This window comes from Acipenser ruthenus, chromosome 2, assembly GCF_902713425.1.
Source record: "Acipenser ruthenus chromosome 2, fAciRut3.2 maternal haplotype, whole genome shotgun sequence".
NCBI lineage: Eukaryota > Metazoa > Chordata > Actinopteri > Acipenseriformes > Acipenseridae > Acipenser > Acipenser ruthenus.
Genome location: NC_081190.1, coordinates 55534292 through 55552011, shown reverse-complemented (window position 1 = coordinate 55552011; position 17720 = coordinate 55534292). Strand labels below are relative to the sequence as shown.

Below are 17720 nucleotides of genomic sequence, written 5' to 3'. Positions count from 1 at the left end.
TCCACTGAAACCGCCCTCCTGTCTGTCACCAACTCACTTAAGTGTGCCCGAGCTGCCTCTCTCTCCTCTGTCCTAATTCTCCTCGACCTCTCTGCTGCCTTTGACACTGTTGATCACTCTATCACTCCACCATCTCCTCCCGTATCTCTACCTGTCTGTCTGCTATTTCTTCCTGGATGCACTCGCATCACCTCAAACTCAACCTCTCTAAATCTGACCTCCTTTTCTTTCCCTCCTCCTCCCCCTCCTCTGATCTCTCTATCTCTGTTCCTCTGGAATCTACCACACTCTCTCCCTCTTCCTCAGCTAAGAACCTTGGAGTCACCCTGGACCCCTGCCTCTCTCATTCCCAGCACATCTCCACTCTGGCACGCACTTGCCGATTCTTCCTGAGCAACATCCGAAGAATCCGACCCTTCCTCACCAACTATGCTACCCAGCTCCTGGTCCAGGCCCTGGTACTCTCCCGCCTAGATTACTGCAACTCCCTCCTGGCTGGCCTCCCTGCGTCCGCCACCCGTCCGCTCCAGCTCATCCAGAACTCTGCTGCCCGCCTGGTGTTCTCTCTGCCTCGCTTCGCCCACGCTACTCCACTACTCCGCTCGCTCCACTGGCTCCCGATCACCGCTCGCATCCAGTTCAAGACTCTTGTACTAGCCTACAGATGCCTTGACCAGACTGCACCCAGCTACCTCCAGACCCTCATCTCTCCCTACACCCCCACTCGACCTCTCCGCTCCGCCTGCACTAGAAGACTAGCTCTACCTCCGCTACGCTCCCCTGCCTCCAGAGCCCGCTCCTTCTCCACCCTTGCTCCGCAGTGGTGGAATGACCTTCCTACAGATGTCAGGACTGCCCAGTCCCTGACCACATTCCGGCGCCTCCTCAAGACTCGCCTCTTCAAAGAGCACCTGTAGAACTCCTCTGTTTGTATCCTGGGACACTATCACCCTTCATGTAAATGTGCTTTATTTTGCTCTTATCTGCCCCCTATTTTACTGCATTTAATCCTGTACTTCAGAATACTGTAATCTGCCAAGTGTTTAACCTGTAGTACTTTGTATTTAATCACATCCTGATGTAACTATCACTATTTAATCATATCCTGATGTAACTATCACTATTATCTGCTGTATTATTGAATTGTGGTTTGTCACGCATTTATCCAAAGTGACTTACACGTGTTACACTGTAATACAAGGTTACAGTTCAAGAATAATTAGTTATAAACTAAAATACAACACAGACACACAACAAGTGTAAGAAAAACACCAATAAATACTTCCTGTGTTAACTGTTACCCAATAGTACTGTTTGTGTGTCTTATAATGTGGCAGGGAAAACTCATTTTTAGCCCTTTTATTTTACTTTCGGAATAATGCAGATTTTTCTTTTTTTTTTTTTTAAATCGGGGAATTTCATTTTTTTATTGCGAAAAACTATCAGTATATTGGTAATTCTGGACTTTCCATTCCACCTTCCCACAGTGAAATGAAGGTGCAATAACTGAATACATGCCTTTTTCCAGAACTATTTAAAAATACCTTGACGAATCAGTGTAGCCATAGCCAGCCAAGGTGGCCTACACCCTATTTAAAGTGTCATGGCAGGTGTTTTTTGCCCAACTATTTAATATTGTCCTCTAAAGTCAGTCTCAGGAACAGTATTTCTTGTATAAAGGTTTGGCAAAGCACTCACCTGTCCTGCTTCCTCTCAATACTGTAAAGGCAAATGGAGCAGTCTGCTCTAAATAATATCACCATGTCCCGGAAAACGTTTATTAGCAACGTCTCTGAATACAATTTGGTGACGTTGGCAAAGGCGTTGTCGAGATTGGAGGACCTCAGGTAGAGTCTTAGCTGAGAATAAAAGAAAAATAAGCTGGTTAGAAAACTAAAGAAGGAAATAGTGCATTATAAACACACTGTTAAAGAGACCTTGCTATTTGTGTTCACAATATTAGCAATGTATTTTTCGTCTTCAATTGTAAAGTGTGAATTTTCTTTTTCACCTACCTCTTCTTGTTGGTCAATCAAATTATAACAGGCAATTACAATGAAGTCATTCCACCACGCTAAACCACCAGTCACCGTCATATTGTGCTCCTAGAAATGCAGGAAACAAAACATATTTTACTACAGACTAAAGGTTGGTAAATTAGCTATTCCAGCATCCATCCCATCCATAAAGATTACTGATTTGAGGTCAGCTTCCCCAAAACTGTGGTCATGTACTGATGATCAACTACAGTGGTGTTGTTTCTATATTTTACATGGTTTTAAGAAAAAGTCTTGGAATGGGGGGCTCCCGAGTGGCGCATCCAGTAAAAGCACTTGCGTAGAGTGCAGGATGTGCCCTATAGTCTGGACGTCGCGAGTTCGAGTCCAGGCTATTCCTTTGCCGACCGAGGATGGGAGCTCCCAGGAGGCGGAGCTCAATTGGCCGAGCGTTGCCCGGGGGGAGGGAGGGTTAGGTCAGACACAGGGTCCTCTGCTCACCGCGCACCAGCGACCCCTGTAGTCTGGCCGGGCGCCTGCGGGCTTGCCTGTAAGTTGCCCGAGAGCTGCGTTGTCCTCCGACGCTGTAGCTCTTGGGTGGCTGCATGGTGAGTCCGCAGTGTGAAAAAAAGCGGTCGGCTGACGGCACACGCTTCGGAGGACAGCATGTGTTCGTCTTCGCCCTCCCGAGTCAGCGCAGGGGTGGTAGCGGTGAGCTGAGCATAATAAAATAATTGGCCATTCCAAATTGGGAGAAAATAATAAAAATAATTGGCAACTACTAAATTAAAAAAAAAATCTTGGAATAATATAAGGGGTAAAAAAAAAAAAAAAAAAAACTCTGACTCTGCTGCTATCACAGTGTAGACTCACTTCCAGTGCAGGTATGAGGATCGCACGGAAGACTTGAAAACTCACTTTGATGCACATAGGCCTTTAGGTGGTGACCATATGTGCTGTACAGGGAGCTAATCTACTGTGCTGCGGAAGGGAAATGGGCTTCACTTGATTTTAAGGTGAAAATGGTCTAGGAATACTGAGTGATAAGGGACTTGCAAAAAAGCTGTTAAGCTAATGATAGGTAAGAACAATGTTCTAAAGCTTTGCTGAAACAGTTACTTTTCTGTTCATATAACATAATTTAAAAAAAAATACAGTTTTAGAGTATGCTGTTTGCAAACAATGTGTAAATAAGACATTTTCAAACCTGGGTGATATTTCCAAACAGTTTCCATTTCCTTGTAAAGAAGGAGTAGTGTGCAAACCCAAATCTGCCAGCTACCGCAACACACTGTCCCAGTGTGTCTACAGCTGCAAACTGCAAAATAAATAAATAAACAGGCACATCGTCAAAATAGCTTTATTAAAATGTGTGGACATATATATATTTTTCAATGCACACGTTTTCAACATAACAGACAACACATTCAAGGTACAGTACTTACTGAGGTGCTAGAACTGCAACAAACAATGACTAAAATACATAACTCACCCTTATTGGCCAATTGCTGTCCAAATATGTGCTGTGAATCTAGGTACAAAAAAAGGTAAAGTCTTTAAAATCTCTAAAAATGTTTTGCTTCATTGGTAATATAGTAAATACAGTTTAAAGTATTGCTCATCCCACTAAGTACTATTATTTGCTTTACCCCTGTGTTTTTAGCATACCAGAGGAATGCGTTTTAAGAGAGGTGTGCTTTATGCATAAAAATTACAATAATATATCTTATTACAGTATGTCACAGAACTCTGATTTCCACCATTTTAACTACTTTATTGTATGAGGTTTTACTTTAACTTTTGTATACTGTGGTTATTAGGTTTTGCCTCACTCTTGGGCTTGCTCTATCAATGTCATTGTAGCTATTGTATCAGTATTGACAAAATCCAAACATCATTTCAACAGTTGGTTGTAGCTAGAATCTTTTTATAGAGCAAAGACTTTGCAGACATTTAATATTGTTGAATCTAACAGGGGTAGAGGAAATCACATTATAGCCAACGTCATCAGGAATTCCACATCTAAAATCCAGATATCAGTGGAGGTTCATATTAAACCTCAAATTTGTAGATTAAATTACATATATGCTGTATTGATTACCTGCACAACATGCCAATGTCTGTGTCCTAATAAAGTGCTTAAACCCTGAGATATTGAAATGGTGTTGGGGAGGGGGTTCCTTTCCTTGAAAGCCCGATGGTCAGAGTTGGCGGAGGATGTACTGGTACTCTGGGCCTGGGCTGTGTCCCCGCACGTCAGGTACAAGCGATCCTCCCCCTGCAGCAGAACCTGCTCTTGGGTACTCTACAAGGAAAAGGCCATAGCAGCATTGTAGTATGATGCAGTTGAATAGCAGAAGGCTTGCTTCAGAGAAATGTATTTTTAAAACTTGGACAGACTTTGCAGCGCAGCACTGGCCATTTAGAGTATCTCTGGAAACCGGTGTTGGAATCCAGCCGAGGCGTCAAGGAAAATGTTAATAATGGGCTCATTTTAGGCCCCAATTGAAATAAGTCTGCATCACAAAGCCTCCTCACAATGTGCCACAATGAGTAGACACATTATCAGGGCATGTTAAGGCCAGGATTGAAAAGAACGCCTTGTTGATTCCTGAGGACACAGTACCTGTTTGAAGCCAGTGACACCTTTCATGAGCACTAAATTCAGACTATTTTTCAAAATCATTTATACTTATTGAGGGAGAAGTTTATGGTGTTTACTTAGTTGATAATTTGACTGCCAGCTTCTTACATGTCTTCAAAGAGTCTGTAATATAATTGCAGAATCACTGGCAGTTTTTTAACTTTCAGCACCTGCCATTAGTGGTTTACGTCAATGACATCACAGTAGGAAATTAATACTTAGTGAATGTCTATACATGTATTTTTCATTTTAACATCTATCATGGAACCCATAGGATTCTAGACCAATTCCAAAAGTAAACACAGGAATACATTTGTTAAGATAACTGTGATACTTCATACATGTACCAAGTTGCTGTTTAAGATACCACTCTAGATACAATGGTACAATTGACCTTCTGTATTTATATTGTCTGACAAAGTAAGACTGCCCTACAGCACAGGAAGTCATTAGGTACTGTAACAGGAAGGGGCAGTTTAGTCTTAATATACAATGCTGTATTTAAAATAAATAAAATAAATAAATAAATAAATAAATAAATAAATAAATAATCACATGATGGAGCAGACACAGACATGTACAGGAATCCTCATTATTACAAACTTGGTTTATACAGGAATGTCAGCATGGGCATGGACTGAATGCCAACATCTAACTGAAATACTTACAGGGCTACTTTCAAGTGGGACACCCTGTATCGTACTGACATGATGATGATGATAATAATAATAATAATAATAATAATAATAATAATAAATGGTATTTATAAGCGGCACAGAATGATGACGCTATCCAGCACAAGGAAAGAGGAAAATATAAAAATGTTCCTGGTGCTAACAGCAGGAAATAAATACATTTTAAAGCAAATTCTTTCATTCTTCATCCTAAATCTTAAAATGAGAAACTGAGAGTTTTGTCAATATAGTTCTGGGTCAGGCAGTTCATGCAGTTCAGTTTATGAATGCGTTGCACATCATTTGGCAGGCCGGCCTACTTAAATTGACCACCTACCATGCAAGGATTCACTGTTAAGGCGCTCTTGAGGAACTGGAATTGCAGGATGTCAGACTGCTGCGTGGCAGATTTGTTCTCTGGCTCGCTTTCCAGAGGCTGGGAAATATCGCTGCTGATAACCCACAGGTGGTAACCTTCCGCACCCCAGCTCTGGAGTAAAAAAGGGATTAACTGCTCAACAGCCGACAACGTACACACTGTTAACACTTTGCAGGAGCAAGTTAATTGTGTCTCATGCAAACTGACCAAAGTTGCTCACTGCACAGTTGGTTATTGCTCAAGAAGTGTTTATATCCAGCCTGGGTGACTAAAAAATAAAATGAATAAATACAGGACAATCTGTAGTCTGTGCTTGGAGCAGTGGGATCGGTCATACAGGGAAGGAATCATTTTGTCAAATACTACCTACCCCATACTGTGCTTGACTGTAGCTAGTGCTATAGTCCTTCACCTTTACTAACATTACATTTGAAAAAAGTGCACGACTAAACTTATATTGGAGTTGAGATTGAAAAGGTAATATTGGGAAAACAATTAGTAATGTTCTAAAGCAGCTTCATACTGTCTACATAGAAACACATAAATATGGAACAAGGAAATCAGAGTGATACGATTAATTAGTTGCTTTTCTATCACAAGAAAGAAAATATTTACCATAGAGCTTATCTTAATAGGGTCTTTCTTTGTGCCATCAGACCGATAGCTGTAAAACAGAAAGAAGAAAAAATACAACTTTATGCAAAACAGTTGTCAATGTGCATTACTCTTACTGCCCTCCCCAAAACAACACATTCTGAATTTGGACAGTATGAATGGCAGTTACAGTATTTAACCACTCTGGGGGCTATGTGCAATGCATAATTTTAATTATACACAGAAAGTTCTATATTTGAAGTCAGGAAGTACTTTAATCTACTCACGCAAAGTCCTCTCCGAGCGTACAGATGAGGTGAGCACCAAACACACTCCACAAGGACAGGCCTCCACATTCCCAAGTCACCATGGTCACACTGTAGTCAGGTGACCACCGGATCAACTTCACAGCTCCTGTTTTATTCCAAGCGTCTGTTAGAAAAAAAAAAAAGGTGAGGGGAAAATGCTTAGTACACAAACCCCATGAAACATGTTAAAGTATGGCTTATTTTCACATACTTTTGCCCAGGGTGGCATACAATCCACATTTGTTTCACCTTACCCTAAAAATGATGTCCCTTGGATACCATAACTATAGAAGATTTAAAGAATGTGACCCCAAAAGGGTCATGCTTCTACCCATATATATATTTTATATATATATATATATATATATATATATATATATATATATATATATATATATATATATATATATATATATATATATATATATATTATATATATATACAGTGCCTTGCGAAAGTATTCGGCCCCCTTGAACTTAGCGACCTTTTGCCACATTTCAGGCTTCAAACATAAAGATATTGTGTCCCACTTTTGTGAAGAATCGACAACAAGTGGGACACAATCATGAAGTGGAACGAAATTTATTGGATATTTCAAACTTTTTTAACGAATAAAAAACTGAAAAATTGGGCGTGCAAAATTATTCAGCCCCTTTACTTTCAGTGCAGCAAACTCTCTCCAGAAGTTCAGTGAGGATCTCTGAATGATCCAATGTTGACCTAAATGACTAATGAGGATAAATAGAATCCACCTGTGTGTAATCAAGTCTCCGTATAAATGCACCTGCACTGTGATAGTCTCAGAGGTCCGTTTAAAGCGCAGAGAGCATCATGAAGAACAAGGAACACACCAGGCAGGTCCGAGATACTGTTGTGGAGAAGTTTAAAGCCGGATTTGGATACAAAAAGATTTCCCAAGCTTTAAACATCCCAAGGAGCACTGTGCAAGCGATAATATTGAAATGGAAGGAGTATCAGACCACTGCAAATCTACCAAGACCTGGCCGTCCCTCTAAACTTTCAGCTCATACAAGGAGAAGACTGATCAGAGATGCAGCCAAGAGGCCCATGATCACTCTGGATGAACTGCAGAGATCTACAGCTGAGGTGGGAGACTCTGTCCATAGGACAACAATCAGTCGTATACTGCACAAATCTGGCCTTTATGGAAGAGTGGCAAGAAGAAAGCCATTTCTTAAAGATATCCATAAAAAGTGTCGTTTACAGTTTGCCACAAGCCACCTGGGAGACACACCAAACATGTGGAAGAAGGTGCTCTGGTCAGATGAAACCAAAATCGAACTTTTTGGCAACAATGCAAAACGTTATGTTTGGCGTAAAAGCAACACAGCTCATCACCCTGAACACACCATCCCCACTGTCAAACATGGTGGTGGCAGCATCATGGTTTGGGCCTGCTTTTCTTCAGCAGGGACAGGGAAGATGGTTAAAATTGATGGGAAGATGGATGGAGCCAAATACAGGACCATTCTGGAAGAAAACCTGATGGAGTCTGCAAAAGACCTGAGACTGGGACGGAGATTTGTCTTCCAACAAGACAATGATCCAAAACATAAAGCAAAATCTACAATGGAATGGTTCACAAATAAACATATCCAGGTGTTAGAATGGCCAAGTCAAAGTCCAGACCTGAATCCAATCGAGAACTGAAAACTGCTGTTCACAAATGCTCTCCATCCAACCTCACTGAGCTCGAGCTGTTTTGCAAGGAGGAATGGGCAAAAATTTCAGTCTCTCGATGTGCAAAACTGATAGAGACATACCCCAAGCGACTTACAGCTGTAATCGCAGCAAAAGGTGGCGCTACAAAGTATTAACTTAAGGGGGCTGAATAATTTTGCACGCCCAATTTTTCAGTTTTTTATTTGTTAAAAAAGTTTGAAATATCCAATAAATTTCGTTCCACTTCATGATTGTGTCCCACTTGTTGTTGATTCATCACAAAAAATTACAGTTTCATATCTTTATGTTTGAAGCCTGAAATGTGGCAAAAGGTCGCAAAGTTCAAGGGGGCCGAATACTTTCGCAAGGCACTGTATACAAACACTACCAGAAAATATTAGGACAGATGAATAAATGCAACTATGAAACATTTTTGCCAGTTTCACCCCACTCAGACTGCTTGGTATCCCTCAATAGATAATTCTCCCCTTAAAAAATGAAAAATATTAAAACGAGAAAGCTATTTTACAAAATGTCTCACTTCAGTGATGCAGGACTGCAAACAAACTTTTTGCTGCAGACACACTTTTTAGGCCAAAAAACTGGTAGCCAAATCCAATTGCTGGGTGCCACTTAACAAGTTGGTTGCTATCATAATCAACTGCTTAAAATGCAACAACTTGCTAAGACAGTAAAATGATACTAAAACAGCAATATAATGTCTGTATGTTGCCTCATTCTGCTGAATGGTTGATCTATGCAGCTGACGACAATGAACGCAGCATGTTTATATTTTGCACCTTTAATTGCGTACAGTTGTAATATGTAACAGCATGCTGCAGCTCCCATGCTCAGTGTCACTGAAGTCCTGATCTTGCAGCATGTAACACAGACAACTCTTATGATTACATGTTACCATTTATTTTTCAGAAAAACAAGTTTAAATTGCAGTGAGTTCAGTGTGCTATTTATGATAAAGATATATATATATATATATTTTTTTTTTTTACTGCAATCAAGTAAGCTGCAGTACATTTAATTAATTCCCTAAATGTTTAGTTTTTTTCTCAGCAGTACACTTACTAATTATTCACACATGTTTGGTCACCATCACAACTGCTGCATGAAACTGGGTTCGGTTGGTGTTAACACAGCACCTCTCTGCACTTATAAGCATTTATATCCAATCAAATTGTTACCGTCCTTCTCATACTTCAGTTTATTAAAACATGTAATGTGCGTTTTTTTTTTTTTATATATATACAGACCGAAATCATAACACGTTCATAAATATTGACACATGATTTTAGGGAGAGGCGGTATTTTTGTGTTAAAGGCGCTAATGGCGCCTAACCCCCACAAAAAACAAACAGTCTGGAGCTCTGTAATGTAATTAATAATAATTAGTCCTAATATTACTGTGTGTAACATACAATAAAAGTAAGACATTTCAATTGTATTACATTCATGTAGTATTACGTCCATTACTCCCTTCATCTTGACTTGAACTTCAGGTAATTAAAAAACAAAAGCCAACCACATTAGTTCACATGGAATGGTCCCACTCTTCCTTTTCAAGTTATTTTTAGGAATTTAAAAATCCTTCAATTGGTAAAACTAGTCCTTGTACATTCATCTAACTCCCAATAGGGGGCAATGATATACTACCAATATCAATACACTGTTGCAACCAGCACACAAACCATACCAAAGTGAAACACATTGCCTTTTAAAATAATTTCACTTCTCCATTTATTTTCTCAGCTTTGTAAATATCACATTTAAACTGCTTCAGCACAGAAACAATACACACATTGGTTCATAAAGCTGCAGTGCCCCACAACTATGACTCATTTGACATTTAAACATATAATCCATTGGTATGTCACAGAAAAATTGTTAGTTCCTCAAATGTATTATTATTGTAGCAATATGTCTAGCTCAGGAATTAAAAATGATATTGGCTGTAATACTGATAATACAGTAGTTAATAGTGAAAAACATATAGAGTTAATATTTTCAACATGTAATTTTCATATAAAAACCTTATCAATGTGTAACATTTATTTATTTTTATGGAGACTGCACATTTTACTGTAGCTTGTTAGATAAGTTTAAAATAGTTAAGACTTACCAGGATAGTGTTTTGCTGTTAATTCTAACTTGTGGGAAAGCTGCATTGATCCTGTTGCTGCGTCTATTGTGTAAACTAAAACAGAGCCGCTAGAAAGAAAATATTAAGACTTTATTACATGCAAGGATAAAAATGTAAGGTTTAACAGTAAAACATACAACAAAATGCTGTCTTAACCTTTCAGTAAACTACTAACAGATGCTTCATAATAGATGCCTGACATGATGAGATAAATCTTTTGTTAGAGGTGAGGGGCCATTTTAGAAGAAAGCAGCTTATTTTTTACATAGCTATGATGCACAAATCATGAAAGTCAATAAAACCTTTTGTTTCGTAGTACAGACATCAGTGACCCAAGACTTTAACCATTTAAGTCCTGAATTATTTTTGCAGAAATTAAGCTATATAATTAAAAAAGGAAAATGAGAACATGAAAAAACAGTATTTTTTAGACATATTTATACACTACCTCAGACTGGGACCTAGGAGTCCCGTGAGGTTCTGACGTGATTTCTGATGGCACATGCTAAACGTACGGCGCCAAGATAGGGTGGGACCTTGAGGTCCCGCCAGGACAGAAAGCATTTACTTATTTTTTTGTTATACATCTCTTATTGTTTGGCTTTTTTTATTAGTATTTGGTCCTTGTTTTTTTCTGTCCACTTCATGTGTTACAGGTAATAAAACCCCACCTGCTGCAACACATCTTCCTGTTGGCAGTGTAGAATGCCACTGTCTCAGATCATGAGGTTTATTACCTGTAAAACTGGTTTCATCTTAGTAAAGATAGATGAGAAAAACAAAAACAATACTGGAATTGTAAAAATATTATGATTCTGAATGTCCTGGTTGTTAAACCATGGTGGAGTGTTTTCTTATTTAGGATAGCACCTCCAATCTCTATGCCACAAACACAAAATTACCTTGCACATCCAAACGCCATTAATCGGTACTTGTTGTTTACAGCTACACAGGTGCCGTCTAGTACATCCTGTGCCCACACACCTCGCAGTTGCTAAAAATAAAATAAAAAAAATGAAGTTAAAAAAGCTGCAGAAAATACCAAAGGAACTTAAAAAAAAAAAAAAAAGTTTCTTTAGATTATATTATATTGCAACATATATCACATTATAAACATAATCATAATATGAAAGCTGTTTTGTTGAACCTTTGGTAAATGTTGTCTTGTTCAACCATCATCATTTCAATTTAAATCTAATTATTTCCCCAGGACAGCTGAAATGAGATTCAATATCTCATTACTAGTGGGGTTCTGGATTATAATTTAATAAACAATTACTGAATAATACATAGAATATTGCACAGGCTGTATGATACAAGCTGATATGCACTCCAGGAGAGGTCAGAAGGGAGGGGTCTTACTGGCCTCTCGGATCTTCAGTAGGGTGAAAACTGGCTTGTACCTTACATAGCACCCTATACTATATTTTTTATCACATATAGTTAAATACGAATACTTAAACAGTATAGTTAATTTTGATGTGACATCATTTCCATCCAAGACAAACTATCTGACACAAGACATTTTGGATGGCTTTATCACATCGATACTGGGCACAGTGAGGATCTGAATCCAGGATCATTTCTGGCCAATGAACTGGAATAGGTAATTTTGTTGATTACTTTTACACCATTTTAGGAGGTAGAATAAAAAAGCCTGTGTCCCTCCTTAATGCTGATATTAAGATTCCAGCAAAAGTGCTGGCCCATCACCTTGAGTCAGTTTTACCTTCCATAATCTCCTTAGACCAGACTGGTTTTACTTCCTGTCAACTTCACCCACCCAGAAGTTCTTGTCTCGCTTGATGCTGAGAAGGTGGGACTATCTCTTTTCTACCCTCCAGAGGTTTGGTTTTGGCCGTAACTTTATCTCCTGGATTAAGTTACTTTACTCATCTCCTCTGGCCTCTGTCTGTATCAACAACACGTCCTCCAAATATTTTCCACTCCATCGCGGCACAAGACGGGGCTGTCCTCTTTCACCCTTGCTCTTTGCTATTAATCTTGAACCTCTCTGTATCTTTCTGAGTGGCAGCCAGGATGTGCAGTGTGTGGTCAGGGGGGCAGGAGCAAAAGACTTCTCTTTATGCAGATTACATTCTTTTGTACATTTCTGACCCTGCATCCTCTGCCCCACATTCTTGCTATACTAGATAAATTTGGCAAATTCTCCAGGTATAAACTGAATCTCCATAAGAGTGAATTGTTCCACATCAACTCAGCTGCTAGAAATAATCCTCTCTCCACCTTTCCTATAAAATTTCTTCCAATAAATTCACATATTTGGGTATCACAATATCACGTTTCTATAATGACCTCTTCAAATCTAATTTCACTTAATTGCTGTAACGCACCAAACAAGACTTTGTGCGTTGGTCCACATTACCTTTAATGCTTGTTGGCCATATTAACTCTGTAAAGATGAACACGTTACTTACATTTTTATTTTTCTTCCAATGTATTCTAGTGTTCATCCCCAAATCCTTTTACAACTCACTTGTTCCAAACAAAAGAGGAGATACTTTGATCAAGAGGTCTCCTCGTATTTGCAGAATCTTCCTCTAGAGACCAAAGCCTTTGAGAGGACTGGCGCTGCCTAACTTTCAATTTTACTACTGGTCAGCTAAAATTCATAGTATTGCCTACTGGTTACACTCCCATCGTCATCAGGCTGGCCCTGCATGGCTATGTATGGAAGCAGCTTCTTGTTAGTCTACACATCTTTCTCTCTCAATTCAGTACTAACCCTCTATTTTGACAGTCACTCAGGATTTGGACACAGTTCAGGAAACACTTTGGCTTGCAATCTATCACTATGTTTTCCCCCATTGATTCCAATCACTTGTTCCCTCCTTCTCTGGGGGATCTGGCCTTTCATATCTGGCACGAAAAAGGTATTAAGTCTTTTAAAGACCTATACATTGATAATAATTTTGCATCATTTGACTATCTTTCCCAAAAATGTAATGTTCCCAGAACTCATTTTTCCCGTTACCTATAGGTCCAGAATTTTGTCCGCCACAAAACTGCACAATTTCCTGTTACCCTCCAGATCTCTTACTGATTCTATACTTGAGTGTAACCCAAACTGGAATGTCATGATTTCAAAAATATACACCACTACTTTCCCTCTACCTTGCCTTTCACTTTCCACAATTAAATTGTTGAGGGAAGCAGATTTAGGTTTCAATTTCTCAGATGAGGATTGGGAGCAAATCTTGCCTCTGGTTCATTCATCCTCTGTCTGTGCTAGACATGGACCGATACAATTTAAAATTTTACATTGCATCTATTTATGTAAGACTAAATTGGCTAAGATCTTCCTGGATTTGGATCCAACCTGCGACAGATGTAAGCAGGAGACCGCCTCCCTTATACATATCTTTTGGTTATGTCCCAAGTTGGCTCCTTTCTGGACATTCATTTTTGAAGCTTTTTCTCAAATTACTGAAACAAACATTGATGCCTCTCCACTTATTGCCCTTTTTGGTGTACTTCCCAATGACATCCCTCTGACCAAGTTGCTGTCAGATTCCCTGGCCTTTGCGACCTTACTTGCCAGATGCCAAAATTCTGTTTAACTGGAAGCAAGTTGCCCTACGCTCTCACATCCACTGGGTTAGGGATGTCATGCAATTCCTTAATCTTGAAAACATTTCATTCACACTTTGGGGGGGGGGGGGGGGGGGGGACACAGAAAAATTCTACATAGCATGGCAGCCCTTTATAACATTCTTTGAACAGCTCCAGCTCCCTCTTGCTCGTTGGGCCAGCTGAAGACCTGCGAAAAGCTCTCATCCACCCACTGTTCTTTGTATCCACTGAATGTGAGTTTTCAATCCACTGAATGTGAGTTTTCACTTCTTTTATTGTGTACCCCCCATGCTGATTGCTTTCTGTAAATGTACTTCTGTTGATAATATAAAATCAATAAACAAAGTTATTTATAAGCATATTGTACATGCATAGCACTCCAGCACTTTTTGCACTTAGGGTACAAAACAAGTACTTTGTTCTTGATGCAGGTCTTTGTTGAGAGACACGGTGCTTATGTGGACCAAGACAAGCAAAACCACAACAAAAAGGCTCCTTTAAAATGGAAGGAGACATACATACATACATACATACATACATACAGGTGCTGTTTCGTGTAAACACTGAGTATACCTGTTGAGCAAAGGCTGCCAGGTTTTGTGAGTTTACTTCATTTTTCTCCTTTGTAAGACTTTCAAATTGACAGTAGATTCCTTAGGTCTCTGGGACTCAATAGGCAGCCAGTATGCCCTGTGTGTGGATCCACAGCTGACCCACAATAATTACAATTATTTAAAGATGTTTTTTAAATAAATAAATAAATAAATAAAAGGTTAATAAAATGAAAATGGCTTCAAGCCCAAACATAATACTGTAAATTGCTGCAGTTCGTAAATTCAACTGATATTAACAGTGGCAGGTGTAAATATCGCTAGCGTTAAAATAATTAAAATATGAAAATTCCAGTTTTTGGGGTTTTTAAAAAAAAAAAATTATTTTGTAGTCACCAATTAGTTTTTTGTTATTTTCTCCCCAATTTAGTAGTGTCCAATTATTTTGTTTAGCTCAGATCACCACTACCACCCCTGCGCTGACCCAGGAGGGGCGAAGACGAACACACGCTGTCAGCCATTTTTTCCTCCTCATGTTTTTACATTTAAATATAAGCAGTACTTAGATCTGCTACTGTTTGAATGACTTGAATAAAGCCCAATATGTCCGACATGGATATAATTCCTAAGTGGCCCATTGAGAAATCGAGTGCACACAGAACAATTACTTGTGGTAAGTAACTGCCTCTTACCTCTGCAGAAAATCTGCTTGACATTGGAGTAATAAAGCCCACGCGTCCATCATTAAAGACCACAGCAAAGCCATCCAGGGTTATACAGTACTCCATGTCTCTAATGTGCACATCTTTGAAATCCAGCGAAGGGCCTGCTAATCACAGAAAGCAAAAACACTAAACAGTGACAGTTTGAACTTCAGAACACAGCCTCCACCTGTACACAGCACCATGTTGGAGTTCTGATTAGTGTTTAGATTTAGAATTGATGGTTGAGTTTTTGATAATTTGTTGTTTTGTTTTTTTTGACAACCTTGAATCAGTGAAATATCCATTGTTGAAACATTTCTGTGATGGAATCCTCTTTTAATGTATTCATTTTCCAATTAAAACTGGATTCGTCAAAGATCACACAGAAAGATGTGGATTCGTCAAAAGAAACCAGTAACTTGAATCACAGCTGACAATGGCTCATGGTTCAATTGTTAATGCTAATATGCTTTAAATGCTAAGAGGTGGACTATCAATGGTATTTTGTTTTTAATGAATAAGTTGATTTTGAAATGTTTTAAGTGGGATAAACAACTCAAAGTGGTGAATCTGCCAGTACTCAAGTGGAATAGGTCTCACAGAGTCAGCACTTACCTTTGTTTATTTCTTAGTCATCAGTAATCTATATTAGGGGTACCTAGAAGTATCACAAATCAACGATTCATAGAAGCTACAAATGACTTGGTGTAAAGAAACACAAGCTTTAACTCATGATTTTTGTTTTCTTTCTTTATAATGTTTGGAATATGTTCAACTGTTAAAAAAACAGTAGTAATGTTTTTCAGATTTACCAGAAAAGGCTGTTAAGAACCAAGGTAGGAGAAACAGAAAACATCATGGTATTGAAAAACAATAAACAATTTAAAATAACGTGCTACTGTTTATTTACTTATTGATTTTACAAAGCGATGTGGGCCAAGAGATGTCCTATTTTCAGTGAGGTCACAGTGTAAAATGCAGCAGATTACATAACTCATAAAAACAGTAACAACATAGAACAGAAAATGATGAAACCCATTTCAGAAAGATACAAAGAGAAACCCTAATATAAAGCAGTAGAGTAGTTCATTCCATCAAAGGGACAGCCAAAATGAGTTCTTGACCTTGAAAGAGACAGCAATTTCTGATCAATAGTGCACCTCTTACAGCACACAAAAATGAAGCGAGGGACACAACTTGAATACAATCATCAAATTATACTGCAGTATATACCTACTTAAGAGAAGGGGGCACCAGTTTAATTTTGTACAATTGTAGCACCCGCTACCCTAATGCAGCATAGAAACTTGCTGCTGCTGCACTTAATTGAGTGGCAGAATACCTGTCCATTCAATTCTAAATAAGCTAAACAAGCAAATAGTATTTGTCTTAATTAACAGAGGGCTAATATCGGTTTTATTCGGTAGAATGTGGAGGCTAACAGAACTCCATTGTAAGGCTTGTATGTTTTCTGTCAATGTACTGATCATTTATGTGTGATTTATGCAATTGGGGTTCAACAAGTGCCTCTTACAGATGCTCAGGAGGTTTTGTTTTCTTTGATGGTTTCCTGGTTTTCTTGTTAGTCTGTGCTTCACTAAAGGACATAGATTTTGTGCTTCACTAAAGGACATAGAACTCTTTTTTTTTTTTTTTTAACTTGCGTGACTGGAGCCCCAGGGTTCATAATAATCACAACTGCATGACCTGTTTGTGTGTATGAAATATAAGCCATTCTGTAGGGGACTGTAGGTATTTAATGTGGATTGTCAAACAAACTGCAAACTATCTGTGATTGGAATGCGTGTTTCAGTGTGGTCCTTGCATTGCTTTAATTCAGGTCATTTCAGGTTTTTTTTTTCTCGTTTTCTTCCCAATTCTTTGCTGATTGTCTCTCCCAGCCAACACAGGACCTTACCTCTTGAGGACTGCAGGTCTACAGAAAAGGGAACTGTACAGACATTGATATCCTTCCTCCCATTGGTCACTGCGTCCCAGTGAATGAGATGAAGAAGGCCGTCGGCAGTGGCAACCACCAGGTCTTCCTGCATTGACTGCAAGCTAAAAAAAAAAAAATAATAAATAAATAAATCATTGCATTAGCAGGAACAGTGCACATACTGTACACAAATAGTGTATACGGTTTACTTTGTCTAAAGCTCTTTAAAGTTGGTGGGAGAAACTATGAATACTGTAGTTTAAATGTTCCTGTCCTTTCCTTGGTTATTTTCCCTGTAAGTGATTGTTTACTCGGTCGGCACGTGTACCCGGGTACCCGTCGGGTTTTAAATGACCCGACCTGGGTCCCTTTTTACTACTCGGGAATCGACTATTAATTTGAGAATTTAAAGAAAATGTAGAAATTATGATAATGCAGTTGTAAGCGCGGGTCTCTGGCCGGCGTAATAAAAAGACAACGTTAAAACAAGCTTTGCAT

The 17720-nt window shown here is 38.9% G+C and overlaps 1 protein-coding gene across 2 annotated transcripts in view; it reads right to left on the bottom strand.

Moving 5' to 3' along the window:
- Positions 1–17720, bottom strand: part of LOC117409314 (guanine nucleotide exchange factor subunit RIC1-like) — a 116609-nt gene that overhangs the window by 21086 nt on the left and 77803 nt on the right. The window contains exons 5-16 of one of the 2 annotated variants that reach the window (XM_034015153.3): positions 17202–17344; positions 15272–15405; positions 11337–11428; positions 10414–10502; positions 6576–6720; positions 6310–6358; positions 5653–5805; positions 4099–4302; positions 3490–3528; positions 3205–3315; positions 2016–2105; positions 1699–1859 (exon numbers count right to left, since the gene is read on the bottom strand). In XM_034015153.3, coding sequence (XP_033871044.2) covers positions 1699–1859; positions 2016–2105; positions 3205–3315; positions 3490–3528; positions 4099–4302; positions 5653–5805; positions 6310–6358; positions 6576–6720; positions 10414–10502; positions 11337–11428; positions 15272–15405; positions 17202–17344 — 1410 coding nt within the window. Of the gene's footprint in view, positions 1–1698; positions 1860–2015; positions 2106–3204; positions 3316–3489; positions 3529–4098; positions 4303–5652; positions 5806–6309; positions 6359–6575; positions 6721–10413; positions 10503–11336; positions 11429–15271; positions 15409–17201; positions 17345–17720 lie in introns of both variants that reach the window. The other variant, XM_034015152.3, reaches the window with a different exon arrangement.